General features: G+C 34.1%; 2 protein-coding genes and 1 long non-coding RNA gene across 7 annotated transcripts in view; 2 read left to right on the top strand and 1 right to left on the bottom strand.

Annotated features, from left to right (window-relative positions):
* Nucleotides 1-4,794: 4,794 nt before the first annotated feature.
* LOC127736786 (zinc finger SWIM domain-containing protein 7-like) lies at nt 4,795-26,392 on the bottom strand. 4 transcript variants are annotated; one of them, XM_052247386.1, is made up of 7 exons: nt 26,128-26,392; nt 16,993-17,065; nt 12,632-12,653; nt 9,954-10,056; nt 7,348-7,426; nt 5,922-5,947; nt 4,795-5,207 (listed from the first exon to the last, which is right to left on the bottom strand). In XM_052247386.1, the coding sequence occupies exons 1-7, from the start codon at nt 26,146-26,148 to the stop codon at nt 5,103-5,105; spliced, it is 429 nt and encodes a 142-aa protein (XP_052103346.1). In that variant the 5' UTR covers nt 26,149-26,392; the 3' UTR covers nt 4,795-5,102. The 4 variants fall into 4 exon arrangements, with proteins under 4 accessions (XP_052103346.1, XP_052103348.1, XP_052103347.1 ...); XM_052247388.1 differs by lacking the exon at nt 26,128-26,392 and adding an exon at nt 25,677-25,804; XM_052247387.1 differs by lacking the exon at nt 26,128-26,392 and adding an exon at nt 21,189-21,289.
* Nucleotides 9,107-9,737, top strand: LOC127736787 (uncharacterized). Its single transcript, XR_007999176.1, has 3 exons — nt 9,107-9,209; nt 9,422-9,486; nt 9,697-9,737. It is a non-coding gene; the product is annotated as an uncharacterized LOC127736787 (long non-coding RNA).
* Nucleotides 25,869-27,096, top strand: part of LOC127736785 (beta-ureidopropionase-like) — a 34,528-nt gene continuing 33,300 nt past the window's right edge. For both annotated transcript variants that reach the window (XM_052247384.1, XM_052247383.1), the window contains exon 1: nt 25,869-26,088. In XM_052247384.1, coding sequence (XP_052103344.1) covers nt 25,988-26,088 — 101 coding nt within the window. In that variant the 5' untranslated portion in view covers nt 25,869-25,987. The remainder of the gene's footprint in view (nt 26,089-27,096) is intronic.

The raw sequence follows: 27,096 nt of genomic DNA, 5'->3' as shown, positions 1-27,096 counted from the left end.
TGGTGAAAAAGGAAGTGGATTGTAATTACGACATAAGGAGCATATCCGATATCATCTGTGAAACGTTCCATAAAGATCAACCAACTCGTGATGGCGTCCGTAAAATTTACGAAGGAATGATTTCAACTTCACCATTTGGAACTCTTGGTTTAATAGCTTCCTTGTGAGCAGCAACCCTCTATCAAGGAAATTATGATAGGAAATATAAGCCCGGGAATATCGTATCAATTGGGAGATATATACTCCGTATGTAGGCGCTGCTGGAATGTTGCTACATAGAAATGGAAAGTTCACAATTAGGAAGCTGAAATCATCTCTTTTGTCGTAAAGTTTTGTTTTCAATGTTTAAAAAGGGCGTATTTTCTGTATAAAGTATGTAGATTTTTGACGCCCAAACTTTCTAATGTTTTAAATACGCAAATGAAAGTTCCGAAAACTATACCGAAACTTATAGCAAAACTTTTGGTTGACAAATTTATATTCTTTATTGCAAAAAAAAAAACTTGAAATATCTGTCATTTTCTCCTTACCCAGTTTAGCCGCTGCTACTTATCATAATGTGGACCGGTCATTGTTATTAAATCTACGCAATTTTATTGGATTAAGTTAATATTAGTTTACCTTCAAACTGTGTTTTCATACACATATATTGATTAAATCAGAACATGCATGAATGTGTACAGTTACTTAAACGACCGTCAAACTGGACACTGGACGAGTCCATATTATTTTTTTATTAATGAAACTAAATGTATGAAAGGTAAGAATTGCCACTTCTTATATTTTCACAAAAATTTCCATATATATAGAGTAGATAAGTTATTTTTAATAGCCTATTCCGGAGAAAATAAGACAGTTTTCAAATCAGACTGTTTTTCCATTACATAAGTCATTTTTCGAAGAGAAATGCCGAAATACATTTTACGCACGGCTACGACAGGTAAGATCATTATTTATCTCAACAACAAAAAAAAATTCAATCTCATTATAACATGTATAATATTATACTTACAATTAATTCCAAACAAAAGTAGTCAGTAAATAAAGTCAAAATATGTCCGATCTGGTTATTTTTGGACATCAAAGTTCAATAGGATCGTTTTAATGTCACTTTCGTCAACATCACAAAATCTTTCAGTAACTACGAGTACCCTCAGATCAGTACTTTAAGTCTGTAGTCTTTTTGTTAGTTGATCAGACACTGGTGACGTTTTACAAAGTCTGAGTAGAAGCTGCAAGCTCTTGAAAACCGAATGAGTTGGGAAATTATATCCAAGATGCAGGTGAAGTTGGTATATTGCTATTAAGGTGGGGGAAATTGATGATTTCAAAATAAAAATCGTCTCGTTTGTCATAGATTCTGGTACTGAGATGACCGCTTATGTCAAATTCGAGGAATAAGTCTTAAAATGAGGCAGAGGAAACCGTGTCTGTTGTTTCTTTAAATTCCAGTTCTGAAGGATATATTAATGGAACCAAAATCAGAAAAATTTGGATTGTTAATGGAAAGATCATCATCAGTATATCTGAATGTAAAATTAAATGATCTAGCTTCTTTGATTTTCTTGCCTTTGAAGAAGAGATCAGAAAGGAAAAGGTGGGTTCCCATAGGGATCCCGACAATTTTTGAAAAAGTTTAACTCCAAATTCAACAAATATGTTGTCAATAAAAAACTCCAGCATACTGATCACTTGTTCCTCTGTGTAGCATGTTTTTTCATTTGTGTTCACTACTAACAGAATATGCCGTTGGTATCCCAAAATAATAAATTTATAGCGTATGCTACAATTTTTATGTTGAAAAGCATCGTGGATTATTTCTTTTAGACGATTTTTCAATTTCACATGGGGAATGGTGGTATAAAGGGTTAAAAAATCAAAATTTTGATAGAACTGATTTCAGTAAAAAGATCGAGATTTAAAATTATCCAGAAGTTCTTTAGAGTTTTTTAGAATCCACATATGTTTATACCACTACGCGAGTAAACAGTTTCACTGTTTTATTGAAGAACCTATTTCACTGCGGACAGAATCTTTGTCAATCTAATTGACAATTCTTTCGTCGAACATGCAGACGAGTCAATATGTACCGTTGTTTGTACGGAAGTTTTTGAAGCTTAGGAATCCAATACAAACAAGGTAAGTCCTCCGATTTGCTCATTTATTCCAAAGCATGGGGAGCTAAAAATGAAGATGTGGTATGGTTGTCGCTGAGACAACTTACCACCAAAAATCTAATGACATAGATGATGTAGATCAAAATTATATCCAAACGTCTTTAAAGTAAACCGAGTTTACGCGTGTTCTTCGTGGGTTTGTACTACTACGAATGTCTTGTAAAAGAATTAGGAATAAATGAGAACTCAGGTAATCCCACATACAAAAACATATCATTTGAAAAGGATGAGATTTTGGCGAATCATAAGTCCTTCATGGCTTCAATGAACATTACATTGAACAACAAATCGGAGGACTTACCTTGTTTGTATTGAATACCTAAACTTCGTACAAACAACGGTACATTGCCGGCTCATCTGCATCTTCGACTAAAGACGTGTCCATTAGATTGACAAAGATTCTGTCCGCAGTGAAAGAGGGTAATCAGAAATACACTGAAACTGTTTACTCGCGTAGTGGTATAAACATAATTATGTGGATTCTAAAAAACTCTAAAGAACTTCTGGATAATTTTAAATCTCGATCGTTTTACTGAAACCCTTTATACCACCATTCCCCATGTGAAATTGAAAAATCGTCTATAAGAAATAATCCACGATGCTTTTCAACATAAAAATTGTAGCATACGCTATAAATTTATTATTTTGGGATACCAACGGCATATTCTGTTAGTAGTGAACACAAATGAAAAACATGCTACACAGAGGAACAAGTGATCAGTATGCTGGAGTTTCTTATTGACAACATATTTGATGAATTTGGAGGTAGAATTTTTCAACAAATTGTCGGCATTCCTATGGGAACGAACTGTGCCCATCTCCTTGCCGAACTCTTCTTATTTTCATATGAATCGGAGTTCCTTCAGACACTTGTCAAAAACAAGAAGATCAAAGAAGCCAGGTCATTTAATTCTACATTCAGATATATTGATGATGTTCTTTCCATTAACAATCCAAACTTTTCTGATTGGGTTCCATTAATTTATCCCCCAGAACTAGAAATTAAAGACACCACAGACACGGCTTCCTCTGCCTCATTTTTATACCTCGAATTTGACATACACGATCATCTCAGTACCAGAATCTATGACAAACGAGACTATTTTAATTTTGAAATTATCAATTTCCCCCACAGTTTGTTTTCGATCTATGAGTTTGACTGTCCCTCTGGTATCTTTCGTCCCTCTTTTAGTAGCAATATACCAACTTCACCTGCATATGGGATATAAATTTCCCAACTTATTCGGTATTCAAGAGCATGCAGCATTTACTGAGACTTTGTAAAACGTCACCAGTGTCTGCGCAGAAATTTGATGAACCAGGGGTATGCCAAAGAACGTCTCATTCTTTTTCTAAAAAAGTTCATCGGAAGGTACTAAGGCCTTGTTAATTAATATTTCGTATCAACTTCACAAATAATACACGATGGTCTTGAAGTATAGATTTTGGGTACTGACGTTGTTTATCGTCTTTATAACGTGTTATAGTAATCTTTTATTTGCCTTTATGAATATTACTTTTACTGTTTAGTTTGTTTTTGGTGTTATCCATTTGACGTGGATCTGTACTTATACATCCCGTCATTGTGTTATTGTTCTATGATAATTTCTGTATTCTTGTCTTTCATTTTTGCTAATATGCTTTGTCTATATGCCTTTTTGTGTTTCTTTGTCACATATGACGTGGCTCTGTACTTATACATCCTGTCATTGTTTTATTGTTCTATGATAATTTCTGTATTCTTGTCTTTCATTTTTGCTATTATGCTTTGTCTATATGCCTTTTTGTGTTTCTTTCTTACATATGACGTGGCTCTGTACTTTTACATCCCGTCATTGTGTTATTGTGCCATGGTAAATGTTTGTTTATATATTTGTTTGTTTTTATAGTGATTGAGACAATAACACAATGTTGACTGCTGTTCCCCTATTTTTGACATTTTTACCTATTATGTCTGATTATTTTGTTCACACATCGTTGTCAATATAATGGAATTTTATGCGACTTTCATAAGTGAGAGGTTTAGCTAGCTATAAAACCAGGTTTAATCCACCATTTTCTACTTAAGAAAATGCCTGTACAATATGACATTTGTTGTCCATTCGTTTGATGTGTTTGAGCTTTTGATTTTGCTGTTTGATTAGGGACTTTCCGTTTTGAATTTTCCTCGGAGTTCAGTATTTTTGTGATTTTACTTTTTTGTACAGATCATGCAGATGGTGATGCTCATTCATCCTAAGCAACTCACATTACATATTATGTTATTGGAAAAAATGCTTACTGTTTCAAGCAACTGAGTAAACCCAATTTAGTCTGAGTTTTTGGTGAAGTTTTTTGTTCTCTAGGGAGTGATTTGTGCTTTTCTGTTTTTACTATCGGTGTTTTCATTTAGATGATCCTCTTCACCCTTGACAGAATAAGTCAGAACTTGTGCATACAGAGTAGTCCCATCTAGCGACAGATAGAAGTCAAGCCCACTCTCACTACATCATAATTTACCAATGACAGCACTTGTACTCTTTAGTTAGGAGATGTAAAAATGACTGTGTCCAGTGTTTACACCTTTCGTAAAGCAGAAACCGGATATATATGTTGACATTCTAACATCAAACAAGGAACGTGTCCAAAAATGTTTAATTAGTTGATTAAGAACTTGTACAATATGTGTACAATAAGTTGCATTTTTATAGTTTACTTTATTGTTTTAAGAAATACTATTCAATCTTAACAAGTGATTTCTAGTATTATATTAATTTCTGTTCACTTTATTTTTCTTAATTCTATTATTACAAAATATCTAGTTATTGCATTCTAAGGTTGTCTGAAATACTTTCTAATCTTTTCAAGTCATTTCTTGTATATCCTTCCTTATATTATTATATCTAATGTTTCCAATTCAGTATCCAGTAGTTTCATTGTTTTTATTCATTCTATTGTTTTAAGTAATGTTGCCATTTCATCATCAGTAACTTCCAATGTCTTCGTCAGCTTCATTGCCTCAGATAATTTTATAGCTAATACATGCTTACACTGTAAAAAAATATACATATATATATATATATTTCATTTAACTCTAATATAGATACACTATTAATAATAAAATTAAATTAAATCTAACATAACTGCATGTCTCGTTTTGAAATATAGTGGGAAATCTGTTTGTTAATTGATGTACTAGCAACATAACCAGACTAATTTCGTTTAATAGTATTATCATAGATGTTGCAATTTATTATTCTTACCCATTTCTGAGAATTCATTGATCCAGTCTTTTTTTTATAATATGTGTTCATAAAATATCAAAATCATTCGAAACACTAATGTATGTATACATGGTCTCAGCAAGACTTGGCAAATTTCTGATAGTTTGGTTTTCAAAGCTCTTTAGCCTATTATTCATGTTATTGAAAAATGTTATGGACGTCAATTCACGCGTTGGTTGACTGTTATTGAATATCTGTTTCACGGATGACAACCGATATGTTCTAATTGGTGTAACCGCAATCTTCCTCTTTTCTCATTGAATGTGACATACCAAATTAAGACTTATCACTGGTTTCACTTACATGAGAAACACAGCAGGCGCTAAATGTGGAGCATGACTTGCTTACCTGTCAGGAATAACTGAATCACACCCGATTTCGGTGCAGTTCATGTTTTTTGCCTTGTGTTTTGTGTACTGTTGTTTGTCTTTTTAAGTCTATATATACATATAAACGTAGAACCATATCAATTTAAACTTACCATTAAATGATCATCTTTCATCAGAACTAAAATAAAAAATAAAGCAATGATTTATTGATGAACCTATTTTTCTAAATGGTCACTTTACAATATTAACTCACTCTGGGCCAAAATAATCCAGTTTAGATCCTTATAAAAAATTGGGCAGTGATTCCCCTGATTGTTTTCAAGAACTGTCAAAAAACTAATTGAGTATCTGAACTCTTATGCAGAGCAATACAATCTGGTAGTGAAACGCTGGTAGTGAACCAGGTGTAAAGATAATGAACTATCTGTAACCTATCTTTTGAACCCTGGAATGGAACAATAAAGGCTGGTAGTGAACCAGGTGTATAGTAAATGAACTACCTGTAACCTAAACTTCTGAACCCTGGAATTGAACGATAAATACCTGTAGTGAACCAGGTGTGGAGTTAATGATCTCCCTGTAACCTTCCATTCTAAACCCTGGAATGGAACAATAAAGGCTTGTAGTGAACCAGGTGTAGAGTTAATTAACTGCATGGAACATTCCCTTCCGAACCCTGGAATGGAACGATAAAAACTTGTAGTGAACGAGGTGTAGAGTTTATGCACTGTGCATGCCTGTAACCTACCCTTTTGAACCCTGGAATGGAACGATAAAGGCTTGTAGTGAACCAGGTGTAGAGTTAATGAACTGCATGGAACATTCCCTTCTGAACCCTGGAATGGAACGATAAAGGCTTCTAGTGAACCAGGTGTAGAGTTAATGAACTACATGTATCCTTCCCTTCTGAACCCTGGAATGGAACGATAAAGATTTGTAGTGAATCAGGTGTAAAGTTATTGAACTCCCTGAAACCTTCCCTTCTGCACCCTGGAATAGAATGATAAAAACTTGTAGTGAACCAGATGTAGAGTAACCTTCCCTTCTGAACCCTGGAATGGAACGATAAAGACTTGTAGTGAACCAGGTGTAGAGTTAATGAACTACAGTAACCTATACTTTTGAACCCTGGAATGGAACAATAAAGACTGGTAGTGAACCAGGTGTATAGTTAATGAACTGCCTGTAACCTACCCTTCTGAACTCTGGAATGGAACGATACAGATTTGTAGTGAACCAGGTGTAGAGTTAATGAACTGCCTGTAACCTACACTTCTGAACCCTGGAAAGGAATGAAAAAGGCTGGTATAGTGAACCAGACGTAGTAATTTTAAGGGCCCTTAAAGCTTGCTGTGCGATGTGAGCCAAGGCTCCGTGTTGAAGACCGTACTTTGACCTATAATGGTTTACTTTTATAAATTGTGACTTGGATGGAGAGTTGTCTCATTGGCACGCATGCCACATCTTCTTATATCTATGTAGAGTTAATAAACTACCTGAGTATCTGAACGCTGGACAGGAACATTAAAAGCTGGTAGTAAAACAGGTATAAGGTTTCCAGAACTGCCAACAACTTACCCGAGTATCTGAACGCTGGACAGGAACAATAAAGACTGGTTGTAAAGCAGGTATAAGGTGTTCCAGAACTGCCAATCACCTACAATAATACACACAAAACATTATTTTACCATTTTAACAGTACAATTTCACGGCAACATGTTGGAAGATATGTTGTATAACTTTTGAACTACTACTACTACAATGAAATGTATTTTGTAATCATAACGTCTTTGACAGAGACTCCACAACATTTAGTGGTGCCTTGACAAGGATATGGACCCATAGCTTAATTCAATTCATTCTAGACACAAAGGAGACGTTTAGAAGTAGCTGATAAAATTCAAAGACTTAAAATTCATCGCCAATACAGAAGTTGATGAAGTATAGGCTCTTGGTGTTGATGTCACACAGAAACAGAAAATACTGATTGATTTGAAAAGCAGGCTCCAGGATCAAACATTGGAGGGCAGGAAATTACTGATTCAAATGAGTACCGGTATATGTTTGAACTAGATTGCAAGCTTAGACAAATAAGAAAATTCAACCAGTCATTAAAAACAAACACTACACTTCACATGATATTGTTGATCCTTTGACAAACATATCACAAATGTATATTGAATTCACACCTGAGGTCAGAGTTGATATGAACACCTGAGCAATAGACTTTCAGACGGTAAGGCCAAGTGACTGGCATTTCTATCATATAGTAAAAAACCTTACCTGGTACACACACCAATCACTAGCTGAGTTCATTTGACTCACATTTCTTTTACATTACTACTGAACTTTATACCTGATTTACAAACCTACCACTATGTGAAGTCATGTGGCTGACATTTATATTACATGACTACTGAGTTTACCTGGTATATAGACCTAGCTACCACTAGCTGAGGTCATGTGACTGACATTCCTATATTACATTACTATTGAGCTTACCTGGTATATAGACCTATAGCTACCACTAGGTGAGGTCATGTGACTGACATTTCTATAACATTACAACTGAGCTTACCTGGTAGAGAGACCTACCACTAGGTGAGGTCATGTGACACATTTCTATTACATTACTACTGAGCTTACCTGGTATTCAGACCTACCACTAGATGAAGTCATGTGACTGACATTTCTATTACATTACTACTGAGCTTACCTGGTGTACAGACATACCACTAGATGAGGTCATGTGACAGACATTTCTATTACATTACTACTGAGCTTACCTGGTATTCAGACCTACCACTAGATGAAGTCGAGTGACTGACATTTCTATTATATTACTACTGAGCTTACCTGGTATTCAGACCTACCACTAGCTGAGGTCATATGACACATTTCTATTACATTATTACTGAGCTTACCTGGTATTCATACCTACCACTAGCTGAGGTCATGTGACTAACATTTCTATGACATTACTACTGAGCTTACCTGGTATTCAGACCTACCACTAGATGAAGTCATGTGACTGACATTTCTATTACATTACTACTGAGCTTACCTGGTGTACAGACATACCACTAGATGAGGTCATGTGACAGACATTTCTATTACATTACTACTGAGCTTACCTGGTATTCAGACCTACCACTAGATGAAGTCATGTGACTGACATTTCTATTATATTACTACTGAGCTTACCTGGTATTCAGACCTACCACTAGCTGAGGTCATATGACACATTTCTATTACATTATTACTGAGCTTACCTGGTATTCAGACCTACAACTAGCTGAGGTCATGTGACTAACATTTCTATGACATTACTACTGAGCTTACCTGGTATACAGACCTACCACTAGGTGAGGTCATGTGACTGACATTTCTATGACATTTCTACTGAGCTTACCTGGTATACAGACCTACCACTAGGTGAGGTCATGTGACCGACATTTCTATTATATTACTACTGAGCTTATACCTGGTATAGAGACCTACCACTAGGTGAGGCCATGTGACCAACATTTTTATTATATTACTACTGAGCTTACCTGGTATACAGACATACCACTAGCTGAGGTCATGTGACTAACATTTCTTTGACATTATTACTGAGCTTACCTGGTATTCAGACCTACCACTAGGTGAGGTCATGTGACTAACATTTCTATGACATTACTACTGAGCTTACCTGGTATACAGACCTACCACTAGGTGAAGTCATGTGACTGACATTTCTATTATATTACAACTGAGCTTACTTGGTATACAATCCTACCACTAGGTGAGGCCATGTGACCGACATTTCTATTATATTACTACGGAGCTTACCTAGTAGACAGACCTACAAATAGGTGATGTCATGTGACCGACATTTCTATTATATTACTACTGAGCTTGCCTGGTATACAGACCTACCACTAGGTGAGGTCATGTGACTGACATTTCTATTATATTACAACTGAGCTTACCTGGTATACAATCCTACCACTAGGTGAGGTCATGTGACCTACATTTCTATTATATTACTACGGAGCTTACCTGGTATACAGACCTACCACTAGGTGAGGTCATGTCACCGACATTTCTATTATATTACTACTGAGCTTACCTGGTATAGAGACCTACCACTAGGTGAGGTCATGTGACCGACATTTCTATTATATTACTACTGAGCTTACCTGGTATACAGACCTACCACTAGGTGAGGTCATGTGACTGACATTTCGATGATCCACTAAATCCAGAGCTGGTAGCAGGGGAGATTGGTATACAAAACTTAATCTGTAGATGATAAAATTATCATAAGTTATCTGAAATTGGTAGACAGAAAGTCAATGATAGAACAGTCAAACTCTAATTTGGCATTTAAATAAGAAAGATAATATCATAGGGAACATGTATACTAAGTTTCAAGTTGATTGGACTTCAACTTCATCAAAAATGACCTTGACCAAAATATTTTAACCTGAAGCGGGACAGACGGACGAAGGTACGGAGGGACAGACGGACGAACAAACGGACGCACAGATTGAAAAACATAATGCCCCTCTACTATCGTAGATGGGGCATAAAAAAAAGGAGGATGTCCATAAAACCTGATAAAATCAAACACTCAACTATGTCAACCAATGGACGGAATGGAAAACAACTGTCATATTCCTGTCCTGGTACAGACACTATGTCAACCAATGGATGGAATGGAAAACAACTGTCATATTCCTGTCCTGGTACAGACACTATGTCAACCAATGGATGGAATGGAAAACAACTGTCAGAAAACAACTGTCATATTCCTGTCCTGGTACAGACACTATGTCAACCAATGGATGGAATGGAAAACAAATGTCATATTCCTGTCCTGGTACAGACACTATGTCAACCAATGGATGGAATGGAAAACAACTGTCATATTCCTGTCCTGGTACAGACACTATGTCAACCAATGGATGGAATGGAAAACAACTGTCATATTCCTGTCCTTGTACAGACACTATGTCAACCAATGGATGGAATTGAAAAACAAATGTCATGTTCCTGTCCTGGTACAGACACTATGTCAACCAATGGATGGAATTGAAAAACAACTGTCATATTCCTGTCCTGGTACAGACACTATGTCAACCAATGGATGGAATGGAAAACAACTGTCATATTCTTGTCCTGGTACAGACACTATGTCAACCAATGGATGGAATTGAAAAACAACTGTCATATTCCTGTCCTGGTACAGACACTATGTCAACCAATGGATGGAATGGAAAACAAATGTCATATTCCTGTCCTGGTACAGACACTATGTCAACCAATGGTTGGAATGGAAAACAACTGTCATATTCCTGTCCTGGTACAGACACTATGTCAACCAATGGATGGAATGGAAAAACAACTGTCATATTCCTGTCCTGGTACAGACACTATGTCAACCAATGGATGGAATGGAAAACAAATGTCATATTCCTGTCCTGGTACAGACACTATGTCAACCAATGGATGGAATGGAAAACAAATGTCATATTCCTGTCCTGGTACAGACACTATGTCAACCAATGGATGGAATGAAAAACAACTGTCATATTCCTGTCCTGGTACAGACACTATGTCAACCAATGGATGGAATGAAAAACAACTGTCATATTCCTGTCCTGGTACAGACACTATGTCAACCAATGGATGGAATTGAAATGGTACAGACACTATGTCAACCAATGGATGGAATGGAAAACAAATGTCATATTCCTGTCCTGGTACAGACACTATGTCAACCAATGGATGGAATGGAAAACAAATGTCATATTCCTGTCCTGGTACAGACACTATGTCAACCAATGGATGGAATGAAAAACAACTGTCATATTCCTATCCTGGTACAGACACTATGTCAACCAATGGATGGAATGGAAAACAACTGTCATATTCCTGTCCTGGTACAGACACTATGTCAAGCAATGGATGGAATGGAAAAACAACTGTCATATTCCTGTCCTGGTACAGACACTATGTCAACCAAAGGATGGAATGGAAAACAAATGTCATATTCCTGTCCTGGTACAGACACTATGTCAACCAATGGATGGAATGGAAAACAACTGTCATATTCCTGTCCTGGTACAGACACTATGTCAACCAATGGATGGAATGGAAAACAACTGTCATATTCCTGTCCTGGTACAGACACTATGTCAACCAATGGATGGAATGGAAAACAACTGTCATATTCCTGTCCTGGTACAGACACTATGTCAACCAATGGATGGAATGGAAAACAAATGTCATATTCCTGTCCTGGTACAGACACTATGTCAACCAATGGATGGAATGGAAAACAACTGTCATATTCCTGTCCTGGTACAGACACTATGTCAACCAATGGATGGAATGGAAAACAACTGTCATATTCCTGTCCTGGTACAGACACTATGTCAACCAATGGATGGAATGGAAAACAACTGTCATATTCCTGTCCTGGTACAGACACTATGTCAACCAATGGATGGAATGGAAAACAAATGTCATATTCCTGTCCTGGTACAGACATTTTCTAAAGAATGGTGAGGTAAACTGCATTACAAAGTATTGAGGAAATCCATGGTTTACTTTTATTTATAAAGTATGGAATTGAAAGCAGATAGACATAAAGACTTATCAAATGATGTGTGAATAAATACATCCCTAGCCTGTATTTCATCCAATTTGCTTGTTTTACTTTTGTCATACTTCCTTTGAAGCAGACACTGTTTACAAGTCTTAATGTCAAAAATATGTTGATTTATTTAAGTGTAGTTATTTGAAATTAAATGTAGTGGAGATGTCAATTAAAAAATGTGAAACTGGTTTCATAATGCAAATGAATACTTACGCAGACAGGATTTCATCTGTTACTGTCAAAAATAATTAAATAGTGTATTGAATGTGTGTACCTGAGAATGTTAGAAATAGGACAAAACAGCTACCACTTAAGCCTGGGATTGACTTATGGCAGACAGACATATATCCTACATTATAAACAATGCACACCAAATATTACAGACATTGCATATATATTTACTGAGGAGCAGACCTGAGTTGCATCCTGTTTAAAAGTTTATGTCTGCTAGTAAGGGCCTCTACTTAAGGAATGACTGCAGTATTTCCAAGTCTATGAAGAAATAACATAAAAAATATGGTGCACACTGAATAACCTGTGTAGCATATTATTGAAAAGTGTTCACTGCATTTTTTAGGTTATTTCGAATCAAAAGCACAAATATTCCTTATAATTTAATTCAATGTTCCATTTTTGAGGAGTAATTAATGAAAAAGACATTGATGACATCACGGTCATATGACAAGTTTATGTCTATGAGCTCAGATCAAAAAATAAAGGCGGAATGTGTCCATGGGTTTATAGTATATAACTTTATAAAGGGACATAACTCAAGAATGATAAAAGTGACGCTACCCAAATTTACACTTGATCTGAGTTTTGTGGTAATAAGCATTGTGTATTACTATAAGCTTCATATTATTTATTTAGGCAAAGTTAAGCTAGAGAACAGAAATGAAAAATTCATCAATTTTACCATTTGTAAAGGAGCATTACTCTAGAAAGTAAAAGTGACACCACAAAAATTCAAACTTGATATGTGTTTTTTGATAATAAGCATTGTGTATAAGTTTCATAACATTTGGTTGAGGCAAACTAAAGTTAGAGAACAGAAACCGATTTTGGGATGTACAGACGAACGGACATACTGAAGGACAAGGGTTGGCCTTGTGCTATCCTGTTTGAAATAAGTTTTCTACAGGTACCACCAAACTTCAAAACCAAATCTTTCTATCTATGGAAGAATTTAGTAGAGGTTTTAAGTAATTTGTGGTAACAAAATCCCTGACTTAATAATTTAGCAGTAATACATACATGTAGATTACGTTCAATAAAATCTAAAACCTAAGTCTTACAACAGACACGGGCATCCCAAACGAGTAATAATATATAAATACCAAAAAAAAGTGCCAAGGGAACATCACCCTCCAAAACTGAAAATTAACAATAGGGAATGAATAATCGTCTCTTTTGTGGTAAAGTTTAGTGTCAAGTTTCCTGTGTAAAACAATCTAAATCTAGGAAAGGACAGTTATTGCAATTTATATTTGATATATTTAAAGTCAGTTTCTTTGGGTAAAATAAAGTATACTTTTACATTATGGAACCTAAGTCACCTGTACGAACCAGTCCTACAGGAATGTACAAGGAATCTTGTAGGAATTTGTTAAGAATTCCTACCAGGAATGTGTGCATATTCCTGCTTGATTGTAGCAGAAATCTGCCACAGAAAACCGCAGAAAAATTTAAATTAGCAGGATTTTCTTAGTAGGAATAATGTGATTTTTACCAGGAATATTCAAATTAGCAGGAATAATTTGGTAGGAAAGTAAAATTCCTACCAGGATATTTGTCAAATTTTCCTGCTAATTTGAGTATTCCTGGTAGGATTTTTTTCATGAACTCCTACTAGGAAAATTGATTTTCTAGCAGGAATCTAAAAAATATACATTACAAACTTAGTTATATACACATATACACAACTGGGTCATTCATTAAGTTTGAATCTCTGCCATAAAGAACAAAGAAAACACATATTAAAACTTCTTGTTGTAAAATTTGACTCTTGAATTCATGAAGCAGCTACCATATATGAAAGTTGTGTTATAAACCTGGTTTGTAATCTGTTTGTGAATTTAATTATGATAGAAATAGATGTATGTGTTTTTTGGTACCTCTCAAAAACAATTTTGTCTAGAAGTATTGGTCTGTTATTATGTATACAACAAAAATGTAGATCAGATGAACTTATAATATATATAAGACAAAATATGATTGAAGACTAAGATTTCCATTTTTAGTTAGTTGAAATTAATTTGACTATCATGCTAATTAGAAAAAAAATTAAAACTTCCTCAAAAAACATTTTAAAAAGTGTAGCTTAAATTCAAAAACCTTCATAAGCAGTCAAGGTTATAACTCTGATAACGTATGTATGTTACACATTTCAAAGGGCCAATTAATATACATTGTACATCATTTGTTTGGTTAAAATGTATACAAGTTCTATTGATATTATCATTCTCTTTATGTATACTAAACGATAGAAAGATATAACAGTTCATAGTTTGCCAATCGTGCATAGTACACCTATGTTATTACAGAAAAAGTATGCCTGTAAAAACTAAAGGGTGTTATAATGTTATTACAGCTTCTCTACATCACTTCAAAGCCTTTGCTCAGACATACATCATGCTTAATCACAATGTATTTTAATTTATTGTAAGAAATAATGATCAGAGCATGTAATGAGGTTCTGCGCAAGCTTCTCAGTAATTCCCAAGTGTCTCGTATAATTAGTTACATATACATGTCTTTTATAACTAAGCCTTAAGCTTAAGTTTATCCCCTAAAAGCCTTGTCTCATTGATTTACCATGGTTGATGAAAAATATATTAATTTAATTCGAAAATTAGTTATCAAGGCTATGTATTTAGTTTCTACGGCAAAGTTTCAAGAATTCCCAAGTGCCCACTAAAAATTAAAATATTTATGACTAATTTAACAAATAACAAACATGTGTTACTACAGATTTAAAAAAATTAAGGAATAAAGAGTAGACAACTCATGAAAGTATCTGTTATAACACATGCAAGATATTTTCTCAAATAACCCTATAGAGTTATATCCCTGACTGATAAGCATTCCTGTCTTACAATCTAATATTTCCCTTGAAATTATTCAATCTTTGCAGCATTTTTTATACACAATCTGATTCTTTTACCCTCCAACTTTTGAATTGGTTAACTGGAACCTGGTTTCTTATAACACAGCAAAATAAATGTTATTAGCAAACCGGAATCCATGCAGTTAAAGATAATTGAATACAAACCAATATTAGTCAAGATAATAATCCTGCTAAGATAAGAAAAAATTACTGATAAAAGATTTTCTGACAAGAAAAAACTATTCCTGTTACCCATACCAGGAATATTGTTGTAGGAAAATGAAAAATCCTGCCAGAAAAAAGTTTTTCCTAGTACGTCTAAAGAGTAACAGGAATTTAAAATTTCCTGCTTATTCAATGTGAGTTCCTAGCTGCTATAGTCTGGTAGGAATCCTGCTAAATATTTCATACGGTAATGTGGTACAATTTCATGGCCATCCATAGACTAATATATTTATGTTATTGTCCAGAAACTCCTAGTCTTTGGCCCCTTTTCAGACCCTTATTCTTAAATGGTTTGGGCCATATGACCCCCAAAATCAACCCCAACATTCATTTTGAAGTATAGAACCTTGTGGTAAAATTTCAGAGTTATCCATACACTTATATACACTAGTTATTGTCCTGAAACAAGAAAAAATGGTTTCTAATTCTTAACAGAAAGGACAATAACCCACAAAAATAATACCAACATTCCTAATGAGGTATGGAACCTTGTGATAAAATTTCATAGAGATTCATCAACTTATATACAAGTTATTGTCCTGAAACAAGATTTATTTTTGTTTTTGGCATCTTTTTGGCCTCAAATTCATAAACAGCTAGGACAATTACCCCCAAATTCAATCCCCCAACCATCCAATTGTGGTATGGAACCTTGAGCTACAATTTCATAAAGAATCATACACTTATGTATATAGACTTTTTTTATAGATTAGACCATTGGTTTTTCCGTTTCAATGGTTATACACTAGTCATTTTTTGGGGCCCTTTATAGCTTGCTGTTCGGTGTGGGCCAAGGCTCCATGTTGAAGACCGTACTTAGACCTATAATGGTTTACCTTTACAAATTATGACTTGGATGGAGAGTTGTCTCATTGGCACTCATACCACATCTTCTTATATCTACTTCTACTCAAGTTCTGGTCTGGAAATCAAAATGTCTTAGGATGAAAAACTATGTTTGCCCCTTTTTGGCTCATATTTCCAAAACAGCTAGGACATTAATCCCTAAAATCAATCCCAACCTTCCTATTATGGTATCCATGGAACCTTGTGCTACAGTTTCATAGAGATCCATACACTTATATTCAAGTTAATGTCTAGAAACCATAATGTCAACGACGCAGACATCACCATAACATAATATTAACACAAAAGTTTTGCAGTCATATAAAAATTGTATGTTTTGCTATGTGTTTGTAGATCATTGATTCTGGTTTGCTTATAAATTAAATGTATCACTTACTTTTTCCAGAATCTCTGTAAGCATTCTCTACTTCTTTCCACAATTCCTCTCCAACCGACTTTATTACGTCTCCCTAAATTAAAACAAAATGATAAAAAGAATGCCTTATAGATTATGATAAGTTGTAAATGGTTATTCTGGCTGGTTCTACATTATAGATTATGATAAGTTGTAAATGGTTATTCTGGCTGGTTCTACATTATAGATTATGATAAGTTGTAAATGGTTATTCTGGCTGGTTCTACATTATAGATTATGATAAGTTGTAAATGGTTATTCTGGCTGGTTCTACATTATAGATTATGATAAGTTGTAAATGGTTATTCTGGCTGGTTCTACATTATAGATTATGATAAGTTATAAATGGTTATTCTGGCTGGTTCTACATTATAGATTATGATAAGTTGTAAATGGTTATTCTGGCTGGTTCTACATTATAGATTATGATAAGTTGTAAATGGTTATTCTGGCTGGTTCTACATTATAGATTATGATAAGTTGTAAATGGTTATTCTGGCTGGTTCTACATTATAGATTATGATAAGTTATAAATGGTTATTCTGGCTGGTTCTACATTATAGATTATGATAAGTTGTAAATGGTTATTCTGGCTGGTTCTACATTATAGATTATGATAAGTTGTAAATGGTTATTCTGGCTGGTTCTACATTATAGATTATGATAAGTTGTAAATGGTTATTCTGGCTGGTTCTACATTATAGATTATGATAAGTTATAAATGGTTATTCTGGCTGGTTCTACATTATAGATTATGATAAGTTGTAAATGGTTATTCTGGCTGGTTCTACATTATAGATTATGATAAGTTGTAAATGGTTATTCTGGCTGGTTCTACATTATAGATTATGATAAGTTATAAATGGTTATTCTGGCTGGTTCTACATTATAGATTATGATAAGTTGTAAATGGTTATTCTGGCTGGTTCTACATTATAGATTATGATAAGTTGTAAATGGTTATTCTGGCTGGTTCTACATTATAGATTATGATAAGTTGTAAATGGTTATTCTGGCTGGTTCTACATTATAGATTATGATAAGTTGTACATGGTTATTCTGGCTGGTTCTACATTATAGATTATGATAAGTTGTACATGGTTATTCTGGCTGGTTCTACATTATAGATTATGATAAGTTGTAAATGGTTATTCTGGCTGGTTCTACATTATAGATTTTATGATAAGTTGTAAATGGTTATTCTGGCTGGTTCTACATTATAGATTATGATAAGTTGTAAATGGTTATTCTGGCTGGTTCTACATTATAGATTATGATAAGTTATAAATGGTTATTCTGGCTGGTTCTACATTATAGATTATGATAAGTTGTAAATGGTTATTCTGGCTGGTTCTACATTATAGATTATGATAAGTTGTAAATGGTTATTCTGGCTGGTTCTACATTATAGATTATGATAAGTTGTAAATAGTTATTCTGGCTGGTTCTACATTATAGATTATGATAAGTTGTAAATGGTTATTCTGGCTGGTTCTACATTATAGATTATGATAAGTTGTAAATGGTTATTCTGGCTGGTTCTACATATGAACATATAAACACTTCTAAGATCAAATTACAATATATTTTCTATCTGAATAAATTAATCATATATACCGGTGAAATAACCTTGCAGGAAGTTCTTGCTATAAGATGTCATGGATGTGTAGGTTTGAATAAATGAAATGCTTAAACATTCATCATGTTCATATATATAGTCTCTGGGCATGCTGGTAAAGAGTTGTCTTATGGGCAATCACACCACATCTTCTTATCTTATAGAAAGAGTATGATATATTGTATATATATGCATTTATTTTTCAATATTATTCTGAAATCTACTTTATTTCCAAGTAGTTGGACAGCAAGTACATGTATGATAAAGCCTCTATATTTCAAACAGCAGATGTAAGTGATTCAAGTACCTTCAAAACTTCAAAATCTAGAGCAATCTACAGCTGTCTATGTAACTACAGAAGTTCAAAATCTAGAGCAATCTATAAGCTGTCTATATATAAGTAACTAAAGAAGTTCAAAATCTAGAGCAATCTATAGCTGTCTAAGTAACTACAGAAATTCAAAATCTAGAGCAATCTTTAGCTGCCTAAGTACCTACAGATGTTCAAAATCTAGAGCAATCTATAGCTGTCTAAGTAACTACAGAAGTTCAAAATCTAGAGCAATCTATAGCTGTCTAAGTAACTACAGAAGTTCAAAATCTAGAGCAATCTATAGCTGTTTAAGTAATTAAAGAAGTTCAAAATCTAGAGCAATCTATAGCTGTCTAAGTACCTACAGAAGTTCAAAATCTAGAGCAATCTATAGCTTTCTAAGTAACTAAAGAAGTTCAAAATCTAGAGCAATCTATAGCTGTCTAAGTACCTACAGAAGTTCAAAATCTAGAGCAATCTAATTTTCATATAGCTGTCTAAGTAACTACAGAAGTTCAAAATCTAGAGCAATCTATAGCTGTCTAAATAAATTTTTATATAGCTGTCTAAGTAACTACAGAAGTTCAAAATCTAGAGCAATCTATAGCTGTCTAAATAACGAAAGAAGTTCAAAATCTAGAGCAATCTATAGCTGTCTAAGTAACTAAAGAAGTTCAAAATCTAGAGCAATCTATAGCTGTCTAAGTAACTACAGAAGTTCAAAATCTAGAGCAATCTATAGCTGTCTTAGGAACTACAGATGTTCAAAATCTAGAGCAATCTATAGCTGCCTAAGTACCTACAGATGTTCAAAATCTAGAGCAATCTATAGCTGTCTAAGTAACTACAGATGTTCAAAATCTAGAGCAATCTATAGCTGCATGTCTAAGTACCTTACTACATACAGATGTTCAAAATCTAGAGCAATCTATAGCTGTCTAAGTACCAGCTCTATACTGAATCAAATAAGTTAGTTAATGAGCATGATTAGTTATAAAACTATTGCTATTGTAATCTTGGACAAACATATGAAGGGACTTGTAACTAAGAATATTTTCAATTTCATTACCCTTAAAATTTACCTATAAATGGAATGGGTGTTTTAGAGGCATTTCTCTGTTCTGACATTGGTCAACTATCATGACTACATTTCTAACTCCTCCTCACTAATTTTAAGGACTGTCTTTGAATGTTGATAAAAATTATATGACACTGAAGATTGTAGGGTGGCATGGGGTCATTTTCATTTCCATAATGCCATTATTTATAGTTGTTGTTCTGGTGTCCTTTGGAGATTTTTTTTACTTTTTTCAACAAATTAATGAAATATTCAGGATATTAAAAAGGTGATATTTTATTTATATCTTCTTTTTTCCTGATAAATTACCATCATGATCATACAGGGTTTTGATATGGTTTCAACATGTTCAAAGGATGGCACATATATGTACATGTATGTAGTCTATTTATTGAATTTTCACTTTATAGTATCACATGATCATGCAGGAGTATAATTTCAAAAAGGTTACCACTGAATATGTTGAAAAATACTTCTTTTTTTTTCTCAGAATTTTAGTTTTTTTTTTTTATTAAAATGGGGGGTTCATTCTTTATTTAGAATAAAAAGTTTCTGAGGGACTTTTTAAATATACAATCAGCATATATATATATATATATATGATGTTTAAGACAATGACATGAGGAATACATAGATATATAACATGTATAAGTTGTATTGCATTTTTATAAATGCAGACCAGGTAACATGGGTAATATACAAGTTACAGATTTTAAAATATAGCACTGATCTACAAGTAAAATAGACAACACTTGCATTCTTTTATTTGTAACTGGATATATTTTTCACCTTTTCTTTAAACAAATTAATTACATTTAATTAATCCATAATAATTCATCTTTCAGACATAAGTTCATAGAATAGTTTCAGTGGCGGATCCAGAAATTTGCATAAGGGGGGGCCGGGGTCCACTGACAGCCTAAGAGGGGGCCCGCTCCAGTCATGCGTCAGTGATTCCCTAAATATTCAACCAAATTTTTCCCACAAAAGGGGGGGCCCGGGCCCCCTGAAAAACCCTCTAAATCCGCATCTGAGTTTTAAGTAGTGTGAAGATTGAAAGTAATAATCAAAATGATCAGGTATCAAACTTGTAAGTTGCTTTGGATTATGAAAAAAAGATCATGTTATCATAGTTATAACTAATAGTAATCTCAGATTAATTACTATACCTTCATGTATCTTGTGTATACATAAGTGCTTAAGCTTTAGTATCGTGTGGATAAGATCATTGACACATATTAAAGTTGAATTGTCAACATGTTGAAGAACATTTACTGTAAACCGGGAAATTTTCGCGCCGTCTTTATTTCGCGATTTATTAATACAATCTAAATTCGTGTTGTTTTGAATTCGCGATTTCCCTGTGACATATATAAATATTTTCATAAATGATTTAGAAAGTGACCAGCTTTACATGTATCGTAAATCAAGTGATAAAATCAATCAGAAATATTTTGTTTTCGGTTCATAAATGTTAAAGGAGATTAAAAGTTGTGTCATGTTTGCTTGTAAAAACACATACACAATAACAGAAAAGAAGACCTAATTAAGAGTGAATAAAAATAAAATGCTGTCAGGATTAATGCTAATTAATCGATCTTTTGATCTGATTAATATTTGTAGAAGATTCAACGAGGTAGTATTTTTAAAACTGAATTACAGGTGTTATTTACATATTTGTAACAAGTGTTATTTACACAACAATATCAGTAATGTCCGTAACGTCCGCTTGCTTGATTTGTCTTCCTTTTTAATAAGATTAACTTGAGTTAAAGTCATGTGGTTGTGGGAATTTCAAAAACAATTTCTCTCTGATATACTACCAAATTTTGACAACGTCACACGCTGTCACGACTCAAACGATCCACTAGACGGATCAAAACTACCAAAAGGACAATCAGGGGTCTCAATTTTATGGCCAGATTCATGGAGTGGGAACGTTAAGAAATTAAAAGAGGGAAACGAAAGAATTGTAGCTATCACCCTATCCTCTAACTATGATATCTGCATAATCAATGCGTATCTTCCAACTAATGACAAAGACTCGGCATATGAGTACTCAGAATGTCTAGATATAATCTTTGATATAATACAAAAATATCAGGACCTTTATGAAATAATTTTCTGTGGGGATCTCAATGGAACTTTATTACATTCAAGATCAAACAAGCATGATAAATTACTGAAAAACTTTGTACAGGAACTAGGCCTTCAAACAGCTGGAAATTATGACTCAAAAATGACTTTCTTTCATCACTCTGGACAATCATCCTCTCAAATTGATTACATTTTAACAAGAAATATATCAATCTTCAAAGAACACAAAATTTGGGACCGTTCAGCGACAAATAGCTCAGCTCATGTGCCAGTAGAAACAAACACCACTGTAACAATTCCAAGTGTTGCAAATAGAAAACCATCTGAAGGAACATCATACAAAAAACTTCTCTGGGATGAAATAAACACTGAAATATACAACTCAAATTTATCAGAGGGGCTCCTTAAAATTAAATCTGAGGATTCAACTTCAGACCAACTTCAAACCATTACAAATGAATTACTGAAAGCAACAAAGGTAGCTGTTCCAGCAAAACCTATCAAATTACAAGGGCCAAAATGGAAAGCAACGCCAACCGTACGAAAACATCTGAAATCATGTAAATTACTATATTCACAATGGAAAAATCAGGGACGGCCACAAAACCATCCATCACATACTGAATTAAAAACAGCAAAGAAACTCTTGAGAAACTCACAAAGAATAGAGCAAGCTATTGCTAGAAAACAACTCTACCAACAAATCATGGAAAAACCAACAACAAAACTTTTCTATAGACTGATAAATAGAAACCGAAATTCCAGATCTAGTACTACAACTTGTATAGAAATAGATGGTGAAAAGGAATACTGTCATTCAAACCAAAGAAAAGTATTTGCTAATTATTATGAAGACTTAAGTATGCCAAAAAACTTGGAATATGACAACTCCTATTTAGATCTCTGTCAAACACGTCAAAATCTAATTGAAAAATTTTATAAAGAAAATCCAGTAACATCTGACCCATACACAGAAACAGAAATTCAAAAATCAATAGAAACTCTAAATGTAGGGAAATCACCAGATGAATACGGGCTCACTGCCGAACATCTTAAGAATGCCAAATCAGTATTAACACCAGTATTAACAACTCTATTCAACAAAATCAAAGAGACCAACTCTATTCCAAGAGCCTTTAAAACAGGAATCCTTACTCCTGTTATAAAGAGTGGCAAAAACCCTCTAGATGTCAAGAGTTACAGAGGAATTACTGTTACTCCCATCATTGGAAAAGTACATGAACTGTGTATTCTTAAGAAACTCCAATTACACCCGGGTCCAGATTTACAATTTGGCTTCACAGAAGGATTATGTCCCCTTATGGCAAGCTTACTTATAACAGAAGCAAAATGTGAAAAACTTAAAAACAACATACCATTATTCATAACAACAGTTGACGTACAATCAGCGTTTGATGTAGTCAAACATATTATACTAATGGACAAACTACTAGACCAAAATATTCCTCCAGATCTATTACAACTTATTAAGGGCCTATATACAGATTTAGAATCAAAAGTAAAGTGGATGGGGGATATCAGTGATAGTTTTAATATAAAACAAGGAGTAAGACAAGGAGGCATTTTATCTACACACCTCTATAAATTGTATGTCCAAGATCTACTTGAAGAACCCAAAAACAACTCTATTGGCTTCCATCTAGGAAATATTTACATAGGTGCACCTACTTGTGCAGATGACATTGCCTTATTGAGCTCGGACACATCAGAAATGCAATTAATGCTTGACATTATAGGTAGATATGCTGATCAGCATCAATATAACATCCATCCAATAAAAACTAAAGTCGTACAGTGTAATACGCAAGAAACAGATAACAGTTGGGTATTAAAAGGAAAAACTATAGAACCAACAGATGCCACAACACATTTAGGTCTTCAAAGAACAAACAAAAGAGAAAATGAAATTAACATTGATGACCGCATTAAATTAGCAAGAAGAACAAAATACTCCTTAATGAGCTCCGGTCTTCATGGAACAAATGGGGTTGACCCAATTACAGGATATAACATCTATAAGACATATATTCTCCCAAGACTTTTATATGGTTTAGAAATACTACCACTTACAAAAGGACAAATTGAAATACTAGAAAAATTTCATAAAAATACCTTGAGACATATTCAATCTCTGCCACAAAGAACAGCTACATCAGCAATATATCTACTCTTAGGAGCAATACCAGTTGAAGGAGAGCTTCACAAGCGGCAACTATCTATGCTCTACTCTTTATTATCGGCTAAAAACCAAACTATTCAAGATCTTGTACAACGCCAATCATCAATCAATTTTGACAATCCAAAAAGCTTCTTCTTTTGTGCAATGGAAACCCTACAATTGTACAAGCTTCCAAATATATGGGAACTCCAAAGCAGTCTGCCTACTAAAAATAAGTGGAAAACATTAGTGAATTTTAATATGTCAAATTACTGGAATAAGGCTCTTCAAATTGACACAGTCCAAAAGACATCACTTAAATATCTATCTATAAACCAAATTAAGAATGGAAAGCCGCATATCTCCTACACCACATTGCAACCTACAATCCTTGATGTTCGAAAAGGTATAATCAAAAGTAGGATGATGACACGAACGTATACATTACAAGCTGATCGGCATAAATTCAGCAGATATGAAATTACTCCAACTTGTCAAATGTGCAACCAAGAACCAGAAGACCTTATTCATATGCTTACTACCTGCTCAGCATTAAGTGAGACAAGAAAAGAAACTTTCAACCCAATAAAAACTTATATAACCAAATTCATTGGAGAAATGAAGTGGAAAGAGACATTCATTGATAGACATAAAATTACAGTCCTTATAATTGACTGTACAAACTTCACATATATATTTAGTGAAAGCAAGCTCAAAATAGAAGAACTAGAAATGCTCACAAGAGATATGTGCTACAAGATGCATAACTCGAGACTAAAACTGATAAGTGTGTAATGGCTGTTGACAATTATCACTCAACTTAGAAACTTAGTCTATTTTAAATTTTAGCAAGTGTATATATATTCACGGAGTGTGTACATAGTTAAAGACTTTTTATCCATATTACCCTTAAACGAGGGGTGTTCCTAACAGAGGAAGCTTATACGAAGAAAAGAAGTCATGATTTCTAACATTGGTTTTCATTTAGAAATACAGTTAAAATTTGAGGTATAGATCTGTCGTCTGTAAAATAGATGTTATACAGTGGTCCTCTACATATCCTATCATATACTTACATGTATGGTTTTTATCTTATGAATAGAATTTGCTTGAAAATTTCGCGGTCGTTTTATTTTCGCGTTTCACTTCGTTCCGCGAAAATAGCGAAAATAAAACTGCCGCGAAAATTTCCCAGTTTACAGTACTCAAAAATAATATACATTTTTTGTAACACAAGAAAAAACTGTTAGAAAAAGGGGTTACATTTCCAAAGAGACATGTGCTTGACCCCGCCCCCTTTTCGTGTTTGTCTATGTCCAATAAGTGGGATTCATAAAGAAGTCTTTCCGAAATTCGTATTCATCTTTTCATCTTACTTTACCATCTCATCTGTTTCTATTTTTGTATTTTCCCGGATTGGTCGAATTCATTTTCAGCAGGTATGAAAATATTTCTCTTCAGACAAAATTTAGTTAATAATTTTTTTTAAATATATCTCTCTCGTTTGATTTCAATTGTTTCATTGTTGATTTATCTTTTTTTTTTTTAATAAATGCGTTTTTATTTGCAATTACTGGTGATTTGAGCGTAGATAAATAATAAACACCCCTTTTGTAAAATGTAAACATATCGCAGCTTCTCGGAACCTCTTTGGTTCATTCATCTTCTCTGTCAACGTGTGAATTCAAAACCATGGCTGCTGAGTTAGAAAGCTTGGAGAAATCATTACAAAAGAATGTCCCACCTCAAGAGTTGGCAGATGTGTGGAGAATTCTGTATGGAAAAGAACTTAGGTAAAATCTGATTTAATGCGTGTTCTAATTCAACTTTACCGTAAATGTAATGCAAAACATCAGTTACTAATTGGAAGAGGGAGGGAAACGAATCTTAATTTGTTAGTCTTGTATGATTTTTAATTTTAGTTCATTTATATATTTTGGAGTTAAGTATGACGTCCATTATCACTGAACTAGTACACATTTTTGTTTAGGGGCCAGCTGAAGCATGCCTCCAGGTGTGGGATTTTCTTGCTGTATTGAAGACCCATTGGTGGCCTTGGGCTGTTTTCTGCTCTTTGGTCGGGTTGTTGTCTCTTTGACACATTCCCCATTTCCATTCTCAATTTTAATTTTGCTGGACTTTGCACAAACCTTTCACGCAGAACCAGTCACATTCAAATGTCGAATCTGGTTCCTTAATACCTGGACGAAGAAGTCTTGGAAAATCCAGACATTATATATATTTAGGATCATAGCTATAATCCTTATCCAGGAAATTCAGACAGCCAAGTAGTCAGAAGGTCAGATAGTTTGACAGTCCCTTATTAGTCAGAAGGACAAATAGTCTGACAATCCGATGGTCCAAAAGAAGTCAATCGGCTCTTCACGAGGTTGTGCTGTTGCAGAGATCTCGTCTTAACATAAGCTAACTAGTATACTCTAAAAGGTGAACAGTATTTAAATTTTCAAATTAAATCCTGCACTGTTGGAACAATTGGCCCAGAGGTCCTATAAACATTTCCAATCATTTGGTGTTTGACATCAGTTGTTGCCTGTTAAAGTTTAGAAAAATCTTCTCTAAAACTGTTTTGCAAACTTACCCTAATTTGGCTAAATTCATCTATGATGTATTTAATTTTAAAAGAGATGGATTTATAGAGGAAGAGGCCAGAGTGCCTAGGCGCCCCCTTATGGAGCTACATTAATGGATAATTCAGACATTTTACCTTTTCCACTACAAAAGTTGGCTACTTTGGGGGCACCTGGGCCCCCCTTTTTCAAAATGCTGGATCAGCATCTGCA

The sequence above is a fragment of the Mytilus californianus genome, unplaced genomic scaffold (genome assembly GCF_021869535.1).
Source record: "Mytilus californianus isolate M0D057914Y unplaced genomic scaffold, xbMytCali1.0.p SCAF_36, whole genome shotgun sequence".
NCBI classification, from domain to species: Eukaryota; Metazoa; Mollusca; class Bivalvia; order Mytilida; family Mytilidae; genus Mytilus; species Mytilus californianus.
The sequence above is the reverse complement of the archived record's forward strand: the minus strand, read 5'-3'. Positions and strand labels throughout refer to the sequence as shown.

Bases quoted from the DNA above. Each gene is read 5' to 3' on its own strand.
- LOC127736786 (XM_052247386.1), bottom strand. From the start codon at position 26,148: ATGTTTTGCATTACATTTACG. The intron at 12,654-16,992 runs GTAAGTGATACA...TATTTTTGACAG, and splicing joins TTACAGAGATTCTGGAAAAA to TAACAGATGAAATCCTGTCT. The intron at 5,948-7,347 runs GTAAGTTGTTGG...TTTTTATTTTAG, and splicing joins TCCAGCGTTCAGATACTCGG to TTCTGATGAAAGATGATCAT.